General features: G+C 36.2%; 1 protein-coding gene across 2 annotated transcripts in view; it reads left to right on the top strand.

Annotated features, from left to right (window-relative positions):
* The window catches only part of SOS1 (SOS Ras/Rac guanine nucleotide exchange factor 1), a 139,666-nt gene extending 120,393 nt beyond the window's left edge, over positions 1-19,273 (top strand). The window contains exons 17-23 of one of the 2 annotated variants that reach the window (XM_038561327.1): positions 448-565; positions 6,675-6,847; positions 7,045-7,161; positions 8,411-8,675; positions 14,039-14,083; positions 15,808-15,926; positions 16,799-19,273. In XM_038561327.1, the coding sequence (XP_038417255.1) occupies positions 448-565; positions 6,675-6,847; positions 7,045-7,161; positions 8,411-8,675; positions 14,039-14,083; positions 15,808-15,926; positions 16,799-17,290 (1,329 nt within the window). In that variant the 3' untranslated portion in view covers positions 17,291-19,273. The remainder of the gene's footprint in view (positions 1-447; positions 566-6,674; positions 6,848-7,044; positions 7,162-8,410; positions 8,676-14,038; positions 14,084-15,807; positions 15,927-16,798) is intronic. The other variant, XM_038561328.1, reaches the window with a different exon arrangement.
* Positions 19,274-21,429: the final 2,156 nt, after the last annotated feature.

Below are 21,429 nucleotides of genomic sequence, written 5' to 3'. Positions count from 1 at the left end.
TTTAATTTTTAAGTGCCTCATCTGTCTTTTCAGTAACAGTTTAAAAGATGGAATTGTCTAAGTTTTGTATTGAGTTGGTTGTGCTTTTTAAATTAGGGATTCTCATTAAAATGCATTCACAGGTCCTAGGCTAGGTTTGAAGAAGAAAAACCTTTCAGGATTTAATTTATATGTAATGTACAATTAAGTGCTCTCGTAATTGTGTAAGGAATTGCAAGATAAATTAGATTTCTCTCTCTCTAACTCTCTCACACACACACACACACACACACACACACCTCAAGTTTGTTCTAGGATCCACAAAGATAGTGTGTTTGAAACAATTATTATCATTCTTAGAATCAAACTGATACTGTTGTATTTGGCTTTATTTTTAGCCCAGCATTTTGGGACAAACCTGTGATTCCTTTTATAAACTTATGCTCCCAAAATTTCTTTTTTTTGTAGCAAATACCAAGTCGCCAAAAGAAAATTTTAGAAGAAGCTCATGAATTAAGTGAAGATCACTATAAGAAATATTTGGCAAAACTCAGGTCTATTAATCCACCATGTGTGCCTTTCTTTGGTGAGCATTTCTTGAATTTTTATTGTTTCTGGATATAACAAGACATTTATTTCATTAAATGACTGAATGTACGTACGTGTCATATGCCAGCAGAAAATACTTATTTAATAAATAATTAGCATGTGAATCACCATAGAATTTTACTCTATTAGGACTTTTGAAAAGGGAAAAATGTTCTTTGCTTAGCAAATTAAAATTATAGGTTTACTAATACTGAACTTTCCTATTTACTAATATTAAACCTTATTTATTCACAGTAAATTGATCTTTTAAGTGTACAAATGAATTCTATTTAGGATTTTTTATCCATCTACATGAATGAGATTGGTCTGTGATTCTTCTTTGTGTTGTATCTGTCAGCTTTTGTTATTATTATATTTACTTTGTAACAAGAGTTCAGTAGCTTTCCATCTTACTCTATTCTGGAATATCATGAAATGATTTAGCATTTAAACTTTGAAACAGGCCAACAGAAAAAGTGTATCTAGGCCTGGAATCTTTTATACGATACAGTTCTTTGGTAACATTTTCATTCCTTCCTTAATTTTTTTCTATTTCTGTTTTCTGCTACACAATTGTCTTATTATTTTATTTTATATATTTTTTAAAGATTTTATTTATCCATTCATGAGAGACACAGAGAGAGAGAAAGAGGCAGAAACACAGGCAGAGGGAGAAGCAGGCTCCATGCAGGAAGCCCAACGTGGGACTCCATCGCGGGTCCCTAAGATCAGGCCCTGGGCTGAAGGCAGCGCTAAACCACTGAGCCCCCCGGGCTGCCCTTGTCTCATTATTTTAAAAATACCAGTAGTCAGTTTTATCTATCTAAATTGTTCCTATTTGCAATATATCTTTCCCATTTCTATTTTTACTTTGCTTTTTACTTCAAAAAGATAAAACTGAAATGTAATTACTCTCTTCTTTTGTTTTTTATATCATGTATTACTTTTTATCATTATAATTTTTTTTTTTTTCCTGAGAACTTTTTGCCCCCTACACTCTTGGTAAAACTATTGGTTAATTTATTTTCTCTTTCTGGCAAAACATTTTCTTTTTAATTACAAAAGTACAGATTCAAGGGTACCTGGCTGGCTCAATCAGGTAAGCATCTGCCTTTCACTCAGGTCGTGATCTCAGGGCCCTGGGATTGAGCCATGTCTGGCCTCCCTGCTCAGTGGGGAGTCTGCTTCTCCCTCTGCCCCTCCCCCAGGTCATGTGCACACATGCACACTCACTCTCTCCCTCTCTCTCCCCCCCCTTTCAAATAAATCAATAAAATCTTTTCTTAAAAAAGTACAGATTCATCAGATTTAATTTTCAAAATGAAATATATCTTACATAAGATCTTGTAAGTTAGAAATGTTATACCTATCTGGGCACTACAGAAGATGCACAGACCTTCCACAGTTCCTAGAGGAAAGAATGTAAAGACAATTTTGATAAGGAGTTAAAAACAATTTTAAAACAATTTAGAAAAAGAAGAAGCAGATGCATTAAAATCTGTGTATTTCAAGTGTGGTGACTGTGGTGCTAGTTCATACAAGGGAGCCTTGGAAGAACCTGGGTAGGCCTGATATTCCTTTCATTCCATCTGTCAACAAATTCTTGAGTACCTATGAAGTATCAGGGACTATGCCAGGTGCATAGAAAAAGTAAAAAATACACAGTACCTGCCTGTGCTCCCTGAGCTTATGGTTGTACTACTTGTGATATCCTACAGCTTCTACACCTCCTACACCTCACAGAGGTGAACCAAAACTTCAGGGCCTATTCACCCAGCTGTCTGTTTGGTCCCTGCTACCCTATCACCCTGATTGGTGAGCAGTTAGTCACACAGACTGCACTCTCTAAACTATTCTCCATCAGACATATGAGCTAACATAACTGATCTTCCTAATGCATTGTTAAGTGAAAAAAAAAAAACAGTTTCAGACCTGTATTTAGAGTATGGTTTCTTTGTTTTGATGTTGGCGATGTGATTTGGTGAGTGAACACAAAAGTGTAGCTAGTTTGATAGGTACAGACAAGTCACCTGCCAGCTTTCCTACCTACCTCTGCTTATCTCTCTGGTTATTGAGCTTTGCTGTTTCAAGGTCAGTTCTGCTGCTCTAAGATGATCTTTGCTGTTCCCCAGTTCCTGGGGTTAGCCACACAGCCTTTCATGGTTCTGACCAGAGGGTAGAACCAGGTGTTATTGCTGCTTCCTAATTCTGTATCGTCTATATGGTGGCTTGTAGAAATTCCTTCCAGATTCTTATCCTTAACTCTGGGGACTAGTTTTTTTGGATTTTTTTTTTTCCTCCTCTATGGGAGGGTCAGAGGTAGCATCTGACACTTTCACTCCCTCTGTCATCTTACCAGAATTCTCATTCATGTCTTTTGCTGGTGCTGCACCATTTACAGAATAAGTCAGGCAACTTCTCCTTCTGAGGCTTTCCCAGACTGTGGATCTATATCCCAGTTTTTCTCCACATACCAAAGTGTTCTACTTTTTATAAATGGGTATATGGGGATCCCTGGGTGGCGCAGCTGTTTGGCGCCTGCCTTTGACCCAGGGCGCGATCCTGGAGACCCGGGATCGAATCCCACATCGGGCTCCCGGTGCATGGAGCCTGCTTCTGTCTCTGCCTGTGTCTCTGCCTCTCTCTCTCTCTCTCTGTGACTATCATAAGTAAATAAAAATTAAAAAAATAAAAAAATAAAAAAAATAAATGGGTATATGTAGGCAAACATTTCCTCTAAGGTAAAAGGATATAGACTGTTCCTTTAGCCAAGTCTCACCTCCCTGCACAAACATCCAAGCCTGTAGCTTTGGCTTTGTTCTTTCCTTTCATACAGCTCTAATTTTGTGTCCTCCTCCTGCTTCTTCTCAGTCTGCCTCATTTCCACTCTTGTATCCTGCCATTTTAGGATTAACTGTAGGTCTCTTGCATCCTGAGCCATTCTTCAAATGCTTTCTCTTCTATTCTGAAATAATGTGCTTTTTATTCATTCAGAGATATTGTTGAATGCCTCTACCTGCCACGCTGGGTGTCAAGAATCAAGAGACAAATAAAACATAGTCTTATTCTCAATAAGCTCTCTTGAAAGAGCAGAAAAATAAATTATAGTACCATGTAGTAAATGTAATACTGCATCACAGAAATGTATATATTGAAGTATGTGCAAAGTGCTACATAGGAACCTAGAACCCTGAGCAGCCAGTTTTTCCTACAAAGATTGGGAAAGGCATCAGCAACAATGTAAACCTTACCCCTCTTCATTATTTATGTCATAATGCTCTGCTTTCCTTCTCCCCAGACAGCCATCACCAGAGCAGGGTATGTAAAATGATCTATTGAAAAAAATTAACCTTTACCCGTAGATGATATTCAGGTCTATATATCCATTTGTACTACATTTTTTACTCAGAAACTACATATACATATACATATACATATACATATACATATACATATACATATACATATGTATATGTATTTTTTTAAGAGAGAGAGAGAGAATCCGTGCTTAAACACTTTTTACTGATGGTAGTGTGTGATCAACAAAATTTGAATACATCTTTAATCATTTGCTCTTCTTTTAACTAGCCATTAATATGTCATAACATAATTTCCAGATTCTATCCAGAACGCTCCCAAAATGCTACGTGTAAGCATTTTCACAACTTTGTTCAAGTATATGCTGAACACATACAACGTCCCATAGTTTATTATCCTCTGTGTTCCCAGTGGCAGTCATTATACCCCCACCCGTTCAGTCAGGCACAAATCTGAGAGTCTTCTTTTCCACCTTGCTCCCTCTGCCCAGACCAATTACTCAGTTGTTGTAGAGTCTACCCCTTAAATATGTATGCACTTCACTCTATCACTGGAGACCCTAAGATAGCCCTCATTAGCTCACCAGGACTACATTTACTCTGCTAATTGCTCATCCTGCTTCTAATCTTAACTCCTAACCCATCTGGTTTCGTAGTACAGCCAGAGTAAACCTTCTAGAATGCAAAGATGCCAATAATCTCCTATGAATAAAAATTAAGGTCTTTTAAAAAAGGCTCCTCATGATTCCAATCCAGGTGCTGCTACCCACAAACTCTTGGGCCATCAATGTGGGACCAATGTAGAAGGTTGATTCCAGCTGCCCCTTAAATATGTTTACCATATGAATATGTTTGTCAGACTGAACATTGAGCTATGTACATCATGCAATGTAGTGTAGTGGAGGATATAACTGGCTGCAAGTAAAAGAGCCAAGTAACAGGCAGATGTAGAAAATAAAAAGCCTGTGCATATTAGAACACATGGTAAATCTGTCTTATGAATATGAATGTATAATCAAGAGTAGCCTAGGTGCTAAGAAACAGCCAACTAATACACTTAAAAACCAGATACTTTTTAGAACCAAACAGGCATTGGTATCTGTCATTTTGCATTATTGCTGACTTGTTCACGGAGTTTGAGTCATTTAATCTTTTCAGGAGTGTGGCCAAATATTCAGGTATTTGAAAGTGTGCCTCTGCTACAAAAGCCTTTAGAACCACTACACTATGATTAGAACAAAAGTGCCTGTTATTTTGTCCATTCTGCTCCTTCCGTGATGCACAACCTGCAGTGATGGGGGATTAGAACTAGTAATCCCTTGCCTATGTCTGTCCTCCTATCCTCCACTCTTCCTCCACCCACACACCAAACCCCTCTGGTCTAGCCACACACACAGCATGCTATCTCCGACTATGCCTTCCAGGCTTCGTCACAAACCAGTGCCTTCGTACACATTGCTGCTTTGCTTAGGATGCCCCTCTCTTACTCATTAAACTTTGCTTCATTTTTTGAGATTTATTGTCAACATCACTTCATCTGTGATGCTTTTTCTATTCCCACCAGCCCAAGGCAGACAGGCACATCTCTGTGCTCTCATAGCATCTTATGCATTACTACTGATATAGTACTTACCAAACTGTACTGTAGCCCACATTCAAAGCTCTGAACTCCTTGAGATCAGGGACTGTGTGTCTTGTTCATCTTTGTACTGCAGCACCTAATGCAGTGCTGGGCATGCAGCAGAGACTCAGTACTTGTATGCGGGGTGAATGAACTCAGATATTCATACACACTCTTTTCTTTCCCCAATGTCACAGTCAGTACTTTAGGGGGAGAGGCAGAAGCTTAAAAGAATAAGGCAAGACTGGCAAATCAGCATCAACAATCACAACCATCGCTAATTAAGTATTTGCTGTTGTCAGGCCCTATTCTAAGTCTATATGTAAATTTACTCCCTTATTTCTCAAAGCAACCCTGCTGTCCTCATTTTACAGATGAAAAAACTAAGGCACAGAGAAGCTAAGCAACTTGCACAAGACCACACAAGCAGAAAGCTGCAGAGTTGGCTCCAGAACATTTATGCTAGAACAGAAAGGAATTAAGGTGCTCCCCGCCCCAGAGGGCCATATAAAGAATGTGCAAGTGCCTGGATTGGGTTCCTTCTCCTCCTCCAGTGCACAACCTACAGTGATGGGGAAACAGGAGCTCAATTATGAGACTGCCACTCATCCTAGAAGTACTGAAGACCAGAACAGACATAAATTATATGCAATACTGTGTTTGATAAGTTTGCAGGTCCTTCTACATTCCCACAAGTAGGCCTATCCAAACAGTATTACCTCTGAATTACAAAAGCCAAACGAGCTTTGAATAAGCAGAAAATATGATCCTTTGAATTTAATGTTTTCCCCTTTGGCCAGAAATATGTGTTGTTATGTGGTGGGTTATGCTCAAAGTTCCTTTAACAAAACAGGGACTTGTGTCAAATACCACATGGTTTTGGAGGTATGGAAAATTGGTTATCCTCCTGATAGAGCTCTTAAAATTTGTTAAACTTGGTTTCCCTTTTTCTGCGTATTTATAAAATTTAAGTGTCACAGAAGAATTTGACATTTATAAAAATATTTCTCTTGATATTTAGCTAGTTTTTCATAGAATGGAAATCTGTGCTTTAAATCTGTGGTTATGGTGATTGAGATGGTAGTGTGATATGCTGACAATTACTGACAAAGAAAAAGAACTAACTGGTTCCTTTCTTATCCTTGAAATAATTTAATTATATCTTCCAGGAATTTATCTAACTAATATCTTGAAAACAGAAGAAGGCAACCCTGAGGTCCTAAAAAGGCATGGAAAAGAGCTTATAAACTTTAGCAAAAGGAGGAAAGTAGCAGAAATAACAGGAGAGATCCAGCAGTACCAAAATCAGCCTTATTGTTTACGAGTAGAATCAGATATCAAAGTAAGTTGAATTCTTTGAGGATATGTCTTTCTAATAAAGTTTATAAACCAGCTGATGAAAGTTGGTTTATTTCATACAGGTGATAAAGGAAAATAAAGTTAAAAATAACTCAAATTTTCATATGTTAAATGTTTTCATGAATTTCAAATGCATTTAAAATATTTAATATTAATAATTATTTCTTGCATTTATTTTAGAGGTTTTTTGAAAATTTGAATCCAATGGGAAATAGCATGGAAAAAGAATTTACAGATTATCTTTTCAACAAATCCCTAGAGATAGAACCACGAAACCCTAAGCCTCTGCCAAGATTTGTAAGCATTCACATATTTATATTTCTTTCATATTTATAGATTTTTTTGCAGTTATCTATATCTGGTTATATCATCACTACCATATGTGTTATACAGATTAGTTTCCATGAGGTCATTCAGGGATGAAGTGTACCTGTGATGGATAGAAGTAATGAATAAATGCTTAATAAGTATGCTCAGGAATATCCCATTTGGTTGGAAATAAGTGAGCATTACTATTAATATGAATAAATCCTGATAGATGAAGAAATTGGGCAAATATGTAAGTTGTTTTTGTAAAAAGAAATGTTATTTGAGATGTATTCTTAAAGGCAGGAAATTTGATTAAGTTATACTAATTCACTTAAGCATACTCATTTATGACTTTTCTAAAGTAACAACTTATGAAAACTTTTAACTACGAATCATTAGCCATAAAAATAACAAGTTTGGTTAAAGATACTTTTTGGGGGAAAGTAAAGTTTCCATTGTTTTTTATTACTTGTCAATGCCTGGCTAGTTTTACGTAGTGTCATCACCTCACTGGTCTGAATATAATCTGTCTTGTTCCTTCTTAAAAAAATAAAAAATCAAGAAGTAAATAAAAGTGGCTTCCTTAGTAACCAAGGTAAATTTCAAAGTATCTGTGAACTAAAGCTTATGCAATTACCTCGCAAGAAAATTTCTTAAGGCCTAAAACCTTTTTTTAAAAGATTCATTAAAAACAGCAAATTAGAAGTAGCTATATAGTCTTGCTTCAAAGAGCTTTGCTAATAGCACTCTGTAAGAAAATCATAAAACTAGCATACACACACAGATGAAAACTGAAGCAATTTAATGCATTTGTAAATAGCTCAAACAATTCCAACATCACAGTATTACAGCATCATAAGGTATTATAGTTCATAATCATGATCCTGGCTTTTCCAGCAAGGTTAAATTAGTTCAACAAGGTCTGTTTAAAAAGCCAGGGAAATCTACAGCATATCTGAGAAAGATTCCCATTCAAAAATATCAAGATAACAAATATCGTAGTATTTTTAGGACTAAGACTCCGCTATTTAAAGAAATCCATTGCCTACTATTTTAGGTAGCCAAGGCTTTATGGAAACGGGATGTTAATATAACTTGGACACTTTGATTTTAATCATTTGTTTAGTAGTGATTTGTGGTTTTCGAAGATATTAGTTGAGTTTTACCAGGCATACAAAAAAACCTTCCTTTCTGTTATGGTATTATAAATAATGTGTTTCTTTTGATACGTCTACAGCCAAAAAAATATAGCTATCCCCTAAAATCTCCTGGTGTTCGTCCATCAAACCCAAGACCAGGTACCATGAGACATCCTACACCTCTGCAGCAGGAGCCAAGGAAAATTAGTTATAGTAGAATCCCTGAAAGTGAAACAGAAAGTACAGCATCTGCACCAAATTCTCCAAGAACACCGTTAACACCTCCTCCTGCTTCTGGTGCTTCTAGTACCACAGATGTTTGCAGCGTTTTTGATTCCGACCATTCGAGCCCTTTTCACTCAAGTAGGTGCTAAAATTTTAAGTGCTTTAAAGTAATTGTTAGTATGATATGTGCTTGAGGTAAAAAAATATATATAACTTTTTTATTTTTTGTAAATTTATAGACAAATACCGTTTCAAAATATATCATTATAAAAATATAAAGCAAATTCTAAACTCCAGCAACTTACAATTTTTTTAAAACCTGTTTGAATAGCCCTCTTTAAATTTGTTATACTTTACCAGAAGGCCTAGTGATAAAATTGGTAATTTAAACTTGATTTGAGCATTTGTTTTCAGTTGGTGAATTCAAAACGCCTTCCTTGTATCTAGAGGAAACAAAGATAACTCCTAAAATCTGCAAGGATTGTCAATCCACTGCTTTAAATGCTGCCTCCAAAATTATTATATTTGAATACCACTCAGTACATCATTCCCTTTTCACCAAACTCTATAGGTTTCAATTTTTGCAGCAAGTATCAAATTTAATCTCCTATTTAACCCTTTCTCAGTCTACACCATCTGGCAGATGCTGTATAGCACCCGCTAATACACTGCCTGTGCTTTCAAGCCCAGCTGTACAGATCTCACAGACTGCATACTACTGCTCATTCCTTTCTGATTTCTAGATCAGTGCTGTCTAGTAGAAATATAGCGTGAGCCACGTAGGTACGTTAAATGTTCTATAGCCACACTTACGAAAGCAAAAAGAATAAGGTGAAATTGATTTTAATATATTTTATTTAACTCAGTGTGTGTAAAATATTATCATTGCAACATGAATTCAAGATAAAAATTTATTGAGCTATTTTACATTCTCTTTTTGTTCTAAATTGTCAAAATCCAGTATGCATTTTACACTTAGAGCACACCTCAACTCAGACTAGCCACATTCACATGCTTAATCCACATGTGCCTAGTGGCTTCCAAACAGTAGAGCTCAGCTCTAGCCCTTTGAAGAGGCTACCTTTTATATGAGGGTCACCTTGCTTCCTCTAATTTTCTAATTAGAAATTAGAATTTCTAATTCCATGTGGAGCTTTAAAGCTCTAAGAATGCATGAACTCTTTCCATTTGTTCAGAATTAAAACTTGAATCCCATCAGCTTTACCCCTCTCACAAACACTTCCACATGCTCTTCCCATTGGCTATCTCAGATCAATGTACAGACCAATTCCTAGTATCAGACAGAACAAAATCCAGTCCTGAGAAGACAGCATGTCGTTATTATGGGGGAGGAGGTCAAGGAGCCAGGTGACCTAGGAGTTAGGAATCTGGTTGAGGATCTCAGTCTGCTAGTGAGCTTCTCTGATTTTTAGATAAAAGACATTTTCTGTGCCTTCTGGAAATCCAGCTAGATTTTTGAGGTTTCTTCCAACTCAGAGAACCTAACTTTTTAAATAAAAATTGACTTAAAATTATTCTTCAGAGGTGTATTATTTTGAGATTTGGCCCAGAATCCTATCTATTTATTCATGTGTTGTACATACATTTGTAGATGCCCAGTAGTATCTCTTTTTACCACCTAAGGTGTGTTTGTTTTGAGAATTACTATATCTTGGCTTCATTTGGCTACTGGGGATTTTGGAGTCCCGTTATAAACCTACTAAAGCTATCAGATATCTTTGTAAGTTCAAATAAACATCAGGCAAAAAAAGAAAAAAAATCCCACTTATATTCCCCAATTCATAAACCCTCTAAAATTAAGTAATAAAACCAGCACTTTTTATTATACCCAACCCCAAATCATGATTTATTCTGACCTATTTAATTCTTTGCAGGGTTTTTTTTTCTTAGAGCAGATAGGTGTGGTCTATATTATGAAGATTCCCACATAAATAAATGATTGAAATCACATGAAAGCTATCAATTGCAAATTCTGCTTCTCTTAGTTTAAAAAGTAGCTAAAAATGGAAGAGGAGGGAAAAACAGGAGATAAGCACATTAACATTCCCTACTGGTGCTAGATCTTTAAAGCAGTTAAGTCATAGAGGGAAGAAGGAATCACTTTGGAATGCAGTGCTCTGTCCTACACAGCAGTGGAACAGTATTCAGCAGCTGGACAGGTGGAGGAACCACTGGTCCAGGAGTTAGGCTTTGTAAGCTGAGCTTGGAGGGTTTGCTCAATTTCGCTTTCTTTGTGATAAAACTTTTACGATTCTCTTTCCTCTGAGTAAAAACTGAAAATAACTTTTGAAATTAGAGAAGCCAGCATAATATAAAATCATCTGTGTGCTCAGTCCCTTACTTAAAACTTACCTGTGGGCCTCTGTGTAGTGAAGGTTCTCATGTGCTCATGACCCCAATTCTGCTTAACCAGACCCACTAGTACTGTGGGGGTCACTGGAGCTCCCAGCTTGCCAAAAATGTTTCCACCACGGAGAGACTTCCTACATCCTCAGGGCCTGTCAGGAAAGAGCTGCTGTGCCTACATTCTTAGCTCATCTGAACATATTCCACTTGATACATAGCAGCAAAAGTATCATTGCCTAAGTTTTTCAAAAGCCAAAGCTTGACTAGGATTTTTGATCAGTTATAGTAGTGCTTTTTTGCTTCTAGTTTTGTCTTTCAAAATAGTTTACTTTAAAACCATAGCTAATTAATCGGCCAGTATCTGTTACGTGTCTCACTCCTTCCCAAGCACTTACACATCACATCTCTTCTGGTAAAGCTCATAATCTTACTGAGAAAGGAAAAATAATCATAGTACGAAGCAAATCATAGTTAAATGCTTTAACCATTGTTAAATGCTATGATTCTCTTTGTACTATATTTATTTTTCAATCTCAGTAAGATTGCAAGCTTTACCAGAGAAGATACCTAAGGGCTCAGCAAAATGCTAAATGAGTGGTGAAGACACAGTGCTGTGGAAGTTTACACAAAGATGATCACAGAAGGGGCAAGAGTGGTCACGGAAAGCTTTGTGGTGAGGACAGAGAGGTAAGGAAACTGGCCACCCACCTAGTCAGCTTCCTACACTCTCCCACTCAAAGCCCTGCTCCACATCTTGGCCTGGCCAGCTCCACCTTTGAGGTGGTCATGACAGTCTCCATAACCAAGGGAGAGGTCACTCAGCTTGCTGCTTTGTTTCTGCTGCCATCCCAAGGTGGAGAGGAGGAGGAAAGTGTTCTAGGTGCCTTCCTGTTTGAAGATTGCCTGATCATAGAAGGCAGCCAGAGGTCCCACCGGTCTGTCTACTGCTGATGAACTTCAGCTCTAGGACTCAGGAGAAGAAACTTTAACCAGAAAAGATGTATTCCAAGCATTTCAAGCTGGAATGCAAGGCTTTTCTTCATAGAAGATTGTTGTAGGTCTCTGCCCTCCCCCCCTCATGAATAAATAGATAAAAAATAAAAATCTTTAAAAAAAATAAAGTAAAAGCTTTCCAGGGGGATTATAATGTGTAGCCAAGATTGAGAACCACTGATCTTTTGTCTGGGATTTGTACTTAACAAATTAATACTACCTTTTTTAATTAATTGGGTTTCACTATTAAGTCATTATCCATGAATTTGTTCGGTTCCTAGCTAGTATAGAATTTCTAGTATATATTTCTTGATTAGGGCACGAATAATTCTAAGAGGTTTTTTTTAGCATTTTACAGACAGTAAGACCAAGAAATTCATTTAAAATGACAAATCAGGGGCATCTGGGTGGCTCAGTGGTTGAGTGTCTGCCTTTGGCTCAGGGAAGCCAAAATAATCCTGGGGTCCTGGGATCGAGTCCCACATCTCCCTATAGGGAGCCTGCTTCTCCCTCTGCCTGTGTCTCTGCCTCTGTGTCTCTCATGAATAAATAAATAAAATCTTAAAAAATAAAATGACAAATCAGAAAAGTGCCCTTACTTTACCACACACATAAGCCTGCACCATCCATATATATAAATATGATCCAAGTCAAGTCTGTGTATGTACAGTGGGTACACATAGGTATAATTATTCTTTGTAAAAGCCTGCATTTGTAGCTATCAGAAGCTTTGTTTTTATTTTATTCTCTTATTGTACTAAGTGTACTACCAAGTTCTTGAGGCTTATCTCCAGGAGGCATATTTATTTCTTTTCTAAGAAAAGTGGAAAAAAACATGAGTAGGGAAACACTAGAGGTAAATACTCCTTTACCCCTGTCCCATCATAGGTGCCTAATAAATAGTGGAGTGAATCACTGACAGAAAGAACAACAGCTTCGTTTAACATCAAAATACAAAAATTATTTTTTATCTTCTGAGAGATAACTTACTAGAATTAATGGATTGCTACCCTTGGTAACAACCATGGCCTCTAAATAAACTATCAGTCCATAAGGAAAGGAAATTAATGGGATAGATTGTTGGAAATTGGGGCTGTGTGGGAAATATACCCACCATATCTATATAAATAGCAATCACATTAATAATCTTGCCAACTGAACCTGAAACATAAAATTATCCTTGTTCTGACCAAAGCAGCTAGAAAAAAACAATGGTCCAAATTATCTGAGTGATTGTTGTACAAAGAGAGGGAGAGAGGAACCTGAACTTTTAAAAAAATCAGCTGAGATTAGTGTTACAGGAATTATTCTAGTCTCTTGGATATTATCGCTTTAATATGTTGGTAATAGGAGGCAATGTCACATAAACAACTATGTAGATTTAGTACAGATCACTTAGCCTCTTGTCTCAGTTTTTCTACTTTAATGCTCTTGGGGCTTTGGCTTTTATGGTTTTCATTTTTTTTTTTTCTAGAAGAATTAATACTGTTGAAATTAAACATCCTAAATTTGTCAGTGAGTTTCCTGTATAAAATGTGTCTAAGTGCCAAATATATATGAAGTGTTCAAGAATACAGAAGGAAAAGGCTATATGCCTTTCAAGCTTGTTTTACAATATCCAAAGCTATAATTATTTTGCAATAAGAATATATGCTCCAAGAACATTTTCAAAAGTATATAATATTAGTAAGAAATTCCCCTTTATTTTTCAATTTATATAACATAAATTCATTATTTATTACTTAACTTCACACATTTGAGTTTTCAAAAAATCTCTAGTAAATGACCTGTTTCTATAATGTCCAGCTGAATTCTTTGCTTGAATTGGGTTTATACATTTTTTAAAAGTCTTCCACTAATAGAAGATATTTTAGTTTTCTCATGAATGCTTTTCATTTAAATATTATGACATCAAGTAGAATCTAAAAGAAATCTTCAAAATTCCCAATATGATATTAGCTCAACATAATTCTTTATTTTTCTCAAAAGTAAGAAGTAGTGAGCTTTTACTAAAGACTGCTGTACCATTCTTTACAACTAGAATAACAAAAATTATATTTTTATCAGAAATGCATTTTTACAGATGAGTTGAATTTATCAATGAAAGAAAAAAATCTACTCTTTCTTGTTTCCTTTCACAGGCAGCGATACCGTCTTTATCCAAGTTTCACTGCCCCATGGCCCAAGTTAGTATATTTGGTTTAAGACTCATAATTCTTGCTTTGGCTTTAAAAGTTAAACCAAGTGTAACCTTCCCTGCTAAAACTCTTCTTGGGTCTGGCGGCATTGGTACATTGCTTGCAATATCATAGAAGCGAGGGGTTCACTCGTGCTATCTTTTGATCCTAAATGATTTGCTTCAACTTATATACTTTTCATGCTTTTTGTAAAACCTATTTTCTCTTTTGAAAAGAACATTATTATATGGGTGACTTCCACATTTAACCATTTCTCTTTTCCAACTATAGAGTTCTAAATATATTTTAATGCTCAACTTAAAAAAAAAAGCAAGAGCATGCATGCGCAGATGGGAATGCTGGCAGCTATGTGCAGTGTCTAAATCACAAAATACACTTAGCCTGGCAACAGCACAGACTATAGGCAAATGACTACTACTACTTGACTTTAGAAGAACTATCTTATAATTGTAACTTAATTTATATGGCCTAAATATTCATCACTGTTAAGCAAAATAAAGTTATACTGTAGATATTTGCTTTTTTATTTTTAAAGTCAACTAACAATTCATCAAATGATTCCATAAGTTTTAAGCTAATAGATTAGTGGGTTATGCTGCCCTTCATACAAATGATTTCAAAATGTATACAATGGAAAACATTAGTTGTAAGCTAAATTAACTTCCTACATAGTCTCCTAAGAAGAAAGGTAGGTGACCAAAATGTTGCTCATTTGAATAATATCAGTACACAAAGCACTCTTCTAAGTTCTATATTGTTATAACTTTTAATCGACAAAATAAAAGCTATTGGTACTTAAAGGAAAACAAGAACCTCCCAAGTATAATTCTGATCCTTTATGTATTTTCATCTTTTTTATACTTTGCATAAACTAACAACTTATATAAATGTTGTCTCTCAAAATGTAATTACTTTATGCCTATACTACGCCCGTGTCATCATAAATGTCTATAGGATAAGTTCTAATAAGAAGCTTTACTTACCCTTTTTGTGCCAGTTCATCAACTCACTCTTAAATCAGGTTCACTAGATTCTAGTGTAATTTCTGTTTTTATCAGGGCTGCCTCAGTCATCTTAAATAGCTCTATCACAATTAAAATTTTTGGATTAGAGTATGATTAACCTGATTTTGCTCACTCACCAAGGAGAGCCAGCCCATACCTAGACAAAGTGAGGAGACCCTTCCTCCAGACATGAGATTCTCTCCCTGGCACCCTTTGAGAAAACTGCTCAGGAGAGCAGTTAAGATCAAAAACTAATCCCAAGGACTATCCAGTAAAGACAAGGAAATTCTATACTAATAAAGTCAGAGAAAGAAAGTGAGCCCATAACAAAAAACCTAATAAAATTACCATTCCAAAAGTTTTTAGTAGTTTGCTGTTTCTCCCAGATTCTGAGAATAATATTGAAATTAAAAATTCCAGTAAAAAATTAACAGTGGGAATGTTATTTTGTTCAAGAAGCAAAATAACAGAATATCTTAGGCAGTTTTGTTTGTTTTTTCTGAAAATTCTGCTAGGAAATTTCTGCATGCTTTTAGAGCAATTTGCTTTAGTAAAGGAAATCCTATTATGTACTGGTTTATTGAACTGCTTTTGATAATTCTGTACATTTCTTTTAATAAATATAAGCAGTTTCCAGCTAAGCCTTTACAGGATTAAGAGATGAAATAGAATACCTGTCAACTTTTTAAAAAATGTAACACCCTACAGGATCTGCTTCAGTATCATCTATAAGTTTAACCAAGGGCACTGATGAAGTACCTGTCCCCCCTCCTGTTCCTCCACGAAGAAGGCCGGAATCTGCCCCCGCCGAATCTTCACCGTCTAAGGTAAGTAGAATCCTGTCATCTTGACACTGGAGTCATTATGGTTACAGTAGAATCATGTTCCCACCAGGTTAGGCTGAAACTTCAGGGTAGCTGAGCTTAATAGAGTGTAGACAAGAACTAAATACAATTTACCCTGCAGTTATGTTTATTTATTTTCTTCTGAACATAGTTTTTTGGTATGTTTTAAGAACCCTTATAAATCTAAATTATGGGTACTGTCAAGGAAAAAAACAAGCTTAATCTATAAAGAGTAATGTAGTCTCAAGCAGAGACTATGCAAGGAAAGAGAAAGAAGCAAAGAGGTGTGAAGCTTTGTATGAAAGCACATTTAAAGTGAATCTTAAACATTACCTATCTGAGCCCTTAACAGATCTGACATGCTTTTAAATGGGATTTGCCTGATGATTCTGGGTTGGAAGAGACCTTAACAGCTTATAATAGCCTTTTTTTCCCCAGTTGTTTAAGCTTCTTTCTTTGCCAACTCTTAACTTGATTCAGGGGTTCTCAAGTGTCCAGAGAACAGAGCACCTGAACAAGTCAAGACACTCTTTGCAGAACATCAAAAAATGTTAATGTAGTAAGTTTTAAATTATAAGATTAACTTATGTTAAATTGTAAATGATTTTATACTAGACTGATAGGTAAGCAGTAGCAAGCGACAAAATGTTGAGAAAAATAAAAACTTAGAAAAAAAAAATCTTAACAAATTGGTATTAAACCCTCATTTAAAACATATGGCAAAACCCCCTGAACCATACCCAGGGCTCTACCAGTTGTGTTTTTGAAAACCCCAACTTAATTCATAATATGTTTGTGGTACTACATCAATTATTAATAAATTTGTGTTTTATTCTTTTTCTCATTTGTGTCAGATTATGTCTAAGCATTTGGACAGCCCCCCAGCAATTCCTCCTAGGCAGCCCACATCAAAAGCCTATTCACCGCGATATTCAATATCAGACCGGACCTCTATATCAGACCCTCCTGAGAGCCCTCCCTTATTACCACCACGAGAACCTGTGAGGACACCTGATGTTTTCTCCAGCTCACCACTACATCTCCAGCCTCCCCCTCTGGGCAAAAAAAGTGATCATGGCAATGCCTTCTTCCCAAACAGCCCTTCCCCTTTTACACCACCTCCTCCTCAAACACCTTCTCCCCATGGCACGAGAAGGCATCTGCCATCACCACCATTGACACAAGAAGCGGACCTTCCTTCAGTCACTGGGCCGCCTGTTCCTCCACGACAAAGCACTTCCCAACATATCCCTAAACTCCCTCCGAAAACTTATAAAAGGGAGCACACACACCCATCTGTGCACAGAGATGGACCACCCCTGTTGGAGAATGCCCATTCTTCCTGAGTTTCTCTGTTCTGGGATGGACGTTTCCTAGCCCCAGCTCCATGGCTGGCAATAGAGGGCACTGAATGTGCCAGCACTGAGGAGTTAAAATGACAACTCCAAACACTAACGCCTCTCCTTCGGGATGCAGTATGAGACAATGAACTTGAACCTAGACATAATTAGAACATGAAAATGGTATTCGTTCAGAATATGGAAAGACTGATCTAGAGGAATTGGACAACTGATTTCACCTGAAAATCAAGTGAAGGGACTGTTTCTAGCCGATAGGCAGGGGTCCTCTTTTTGTGAAGTGATCTTTATCATTAAAGGGATGGAAAACACAGTCTAGTGTCCAGCAGGCCCACATGATGACAGTTTTTGTAATTCAAAATATGCACTTTTTAAAAAGAAATCTTAAACAGGGATCTTCATATCTCCTTTGTTTTCCTTTGCTTTTACTCATCCTACTTTAGAATATTTTCTTAAAAATCATTCAAAGGACTGTGAGGAGTGGCTGTGCTGCCTGACCTTGTTGGCGTCAAGGCCCAGCACTGTGCCACAGTCCTGTTTACAGATTATTACAGTGAAGTGAATGGGTACCAAGGCTTCACCAAAGAGGTACTTTGTCTTTCTTCCTTCCTTCCTTCCTTCCTTTTTTCTTTTCTTTTCTCTTTTCTTTTTCTTTCCTTCCTTTTTCTTTTTCTTCTTTCTTTTCTTTTTCTTTCTTTCTTTCTTTCTTTCTTTCTTTCTTTCTTTCTTTCTTTCTTTCTTTCTTTCTTTCTTTCTCTCTCTCTCTCTCTCTCTGTCTCTCTTTTTAGGAGTAATTATACTAATTTTAAGAGCATTCCCCCACCCTCCCTACACAAACAAAACATGGTGGTGTTGCCTTCAAACCAGATAAGTTTTGTGTCATTAACATGACAGAAGAACTTTTTTAAAAATGTAACTGTCATGTATACGATTTACATTTAGGAGACTGTTAATCTATGCTAGATTGTTATTTTCCCCCCTTCTCCCACAAAAGTTTACTGGTAATCCATGTCATGGCTCATAGCTGTCCCTCTAACCATACTCTGGAAATGTAGTCACCCAGTGTGAAAAGAACCACTTGCTGGGCATCACTGACACCATTCATGTTTTACTGATAGTTGAGTAATCAGCATATCTAGAATTACCTTGCATTGCTGAAATCATGTGTATATAGTGAATGTTATATAATAAACCTGGCAGGTCTGTTTTAATTTAATTGAATAAAGATACAAATACTTTGTTTGACTGGCATATATTAAATTATTATATGGAGAAAATGGTTGATTCTTATTTCTTTCAGTTGAAACACACACACACACACATCACATGCAAACACTAAGCATAAAAGCACGTATTGCGGTACGCCGTGGTTTCTAGTTCTGGATGTATGTATTTCATCTTAAAGAATGATCTAAAGTTACAGTTTGGCATGTAGGAAAAAATTTGGTTAGACTAGAATGGGTATTTTAAGCAGAACTTTGTTTTTTAATTTCCTAGGCAACATGTATACAGATTGTTATATTAAACATTCTACCTTGCTTGAGGTCTTTGCTCTATTCATAATAGAACATCTACCTACATCATTAGTATCATAATATGGATTATTCATTAAGCATATGTACTGATCTGAGTCTAACCAATACTGTGACTGAAATGCATGCAATTTGTCGAAGAGAAAACGTTTTATTAATCTCTACTACAATGTCTGTGAATTGTGCAGTGTTCCATCATTAGAGAGTCATCAGTGTCTGCATGTGTCTTCAGAATAATGAAGCAACATCTCAGCAATTCTGTTAACCATGCCATTAGAGACATTTTTAGAAGTGCTGCATCATGGTGGAAACCTAGTACTTTAATAATTTCCTGTGATCTTTATTAGAGCATTAAATGTACTTCACCAGTATTACAGTATATAGTCCTTTAAGACTAGAATGTTGATTGCATCATCATTAAACAATCCATCCTATCATATCCTTTCTTATTTGTTAGAGTTGAATCTTTTTTTGTTTAATATTTGTACCATTCCTATTATGGTAGCCATTTTTCTATCTGTAAAATGTCTCCTTTTAAAAGTCTCCTCCAAAATTAATTTCAAATCTACTCGTGTACACAAAGTGTTCATAAGACCATTCATTCAACAAGTGTTTATCTACGCCTACTTACTAGAGCTGCTACAATTAATCCTAGTGCACATTCCAGAATCCCTCATGACTTTTTATTAGAACAGCCTCATTTTCCCTACGATTTCCCTTTCTATGTCTTACTGATCACTTCTCTTGGATTATCCCACCTCATTTCAAATGCGAGCCTGAGAAGTCACATGGGAGCCCATTCACAATCTCCCTGGCCAGTGTGTCAGCCTTCAGCAAGGCTTTTCAACTCACTTGATCATGTATAGAGGAAAAGTTCAGATTTGGTTTCTAGTCATGATTCTCCCGAAGGGAACCATTCTTCTACCCCCAGTGGTTCTAGGAGACCACTTCACTGTGCATCAGCATTGTGGATAGAGGATATTTTTATTCTAAAGTTGACATTTGGGTAAAAATATTTTCTGCAGTGGTAACGGATTAGAAACCTTTCCATTGGAGGCCCTTAAAGAGAGGTGAGAAAACTATCCTTGCCTTCTTCATATGTGAACTAGCCGACAAATTTATTCTTTGTAGTAACTAAAATATACTTATTCAGGGACAAGAAGTGGCTAAGAAGAGAAATGCATCACCACTCAATTCTGCTTTTGAATCCAGTACATTACAAGATAGGGCAGCATGACTATTTATAAACCACAATCCAAAATACGGGACATTTCTTTTAGAAATGGAGATGTTCTTAGAAGTTTCATTATCTTTGGAGCACAAAAATATTTCAAGGTTGAATTAAGTGGGCTGATTATAACAACAGAAAGGGAGAATTTTCACATCTAAGCACTTTTTAAAACAGGAACAGATAAGTAATATGTTTCTAAGTTTATTGAAAGACAGATAATTGACTGTTCCCAGCCCTCCTAATGTATTTCAAAAGTACAAATTATCAGGAAATACACAAACATTAAAAGTTTGCTTAATTAAAGGCTGTTGGGTTTCACATTACATGTTTAGTAGGTTACTATGCTCTAACAGCTCAAGAATGTTTTAATGGATCTGAATTTAGGAAAAAGCATGCCACACTAATGATACTACAATCAACACAACAGTCTAGTGAACAAGTATTGTTTCACTTGAGGGTATATTATGGTTTTGAATTCTTCCTTAATGGTTTTTTTTTTTCATAAATTAAAAGTTACACAAACTAAAACTTACTTGGTATCTACGACCATGATCTTAAATCTTAAGTTTAGCTTACTTTAGTCATGTATTTCATCCTTTTAATGATAGCTTAAATTCAGTTTTAAGTGGCTCAGCAAAACAAATCATGGAAATGGAGGAGGGAGAGGTTCCCAATTTGTTAGTGTTGTATATATTGAGGAAAACCTTTTGTTTCCTCCAGATTTAGAAAGAAACTTAACCATTTATTTCTTGGTATTCTGCTGCCATTGTTAGATTCACTTATTCTTTTAACTTACACTGTATGACCGCTGTACAAGTGTAGGTCCTGTTGCACATTCATCTTTACCAGTAAAAGCAACAAGGTGAATATCTGTTTGGCTGAAAGAATTATGCAGTAGAATTATTTATAAGGGAAAGTGATGACTTAAGTTTATTTATTCAATATTTTTCTTTTGAAACATCTCATTACTAAAAATCATTTCATGATCCCTAATACATGAGCCAATGAAATATTTTGAGCTCTAGTTAAGAAGCATGAAGTCTATATGTTAAATCTAAACAAAAGCACTTGTAACTTATTTTGTAAATTTCATGCCTTATTTTCCATTTTTGACACCGTAAAGTGCATTTTCTGTCAACTCTGAGCAAATTTCCCTTTTGCCTTTAATGAAAATAGTGCATTAAGTAGCCAACTGCTGCAAAATTATAAATCAAGTTAGCTGAAGGTGGATCACATTAGACTATCATTCAAAGAAACAAGATGCATAGGATGGAAGTCACGTGGTATGGCTTTAGGGAGAGTGCACCTGTGCCAGATGCATGCCATTTTCAGTAGCTGCCAAATGTGCCTTTAATTAAGAACAT

The sequence above is a fragment of the Canis lupus genome, chromosome 17 (genome assembly GCF_011100685.1).
Source record: "Canis lupus familiaris isolate Mischka breed German Shepherd chromosome 17, alternate assembly UU_Cfam_GSD_1.0, whole genome shotgun sequence".
Taxonomy (NCBI): domain Eukaryota; kingdom Metazoa; phylum Chordata; class Mammalia; order Carnivora; family Canidae; genus Canis; species Canis lupus.
The sequence above is the reverse complement of the archived record's forward strand: the minus strand, read 5'-3'. Positions and strand labels throughout refer to the sequence as shown.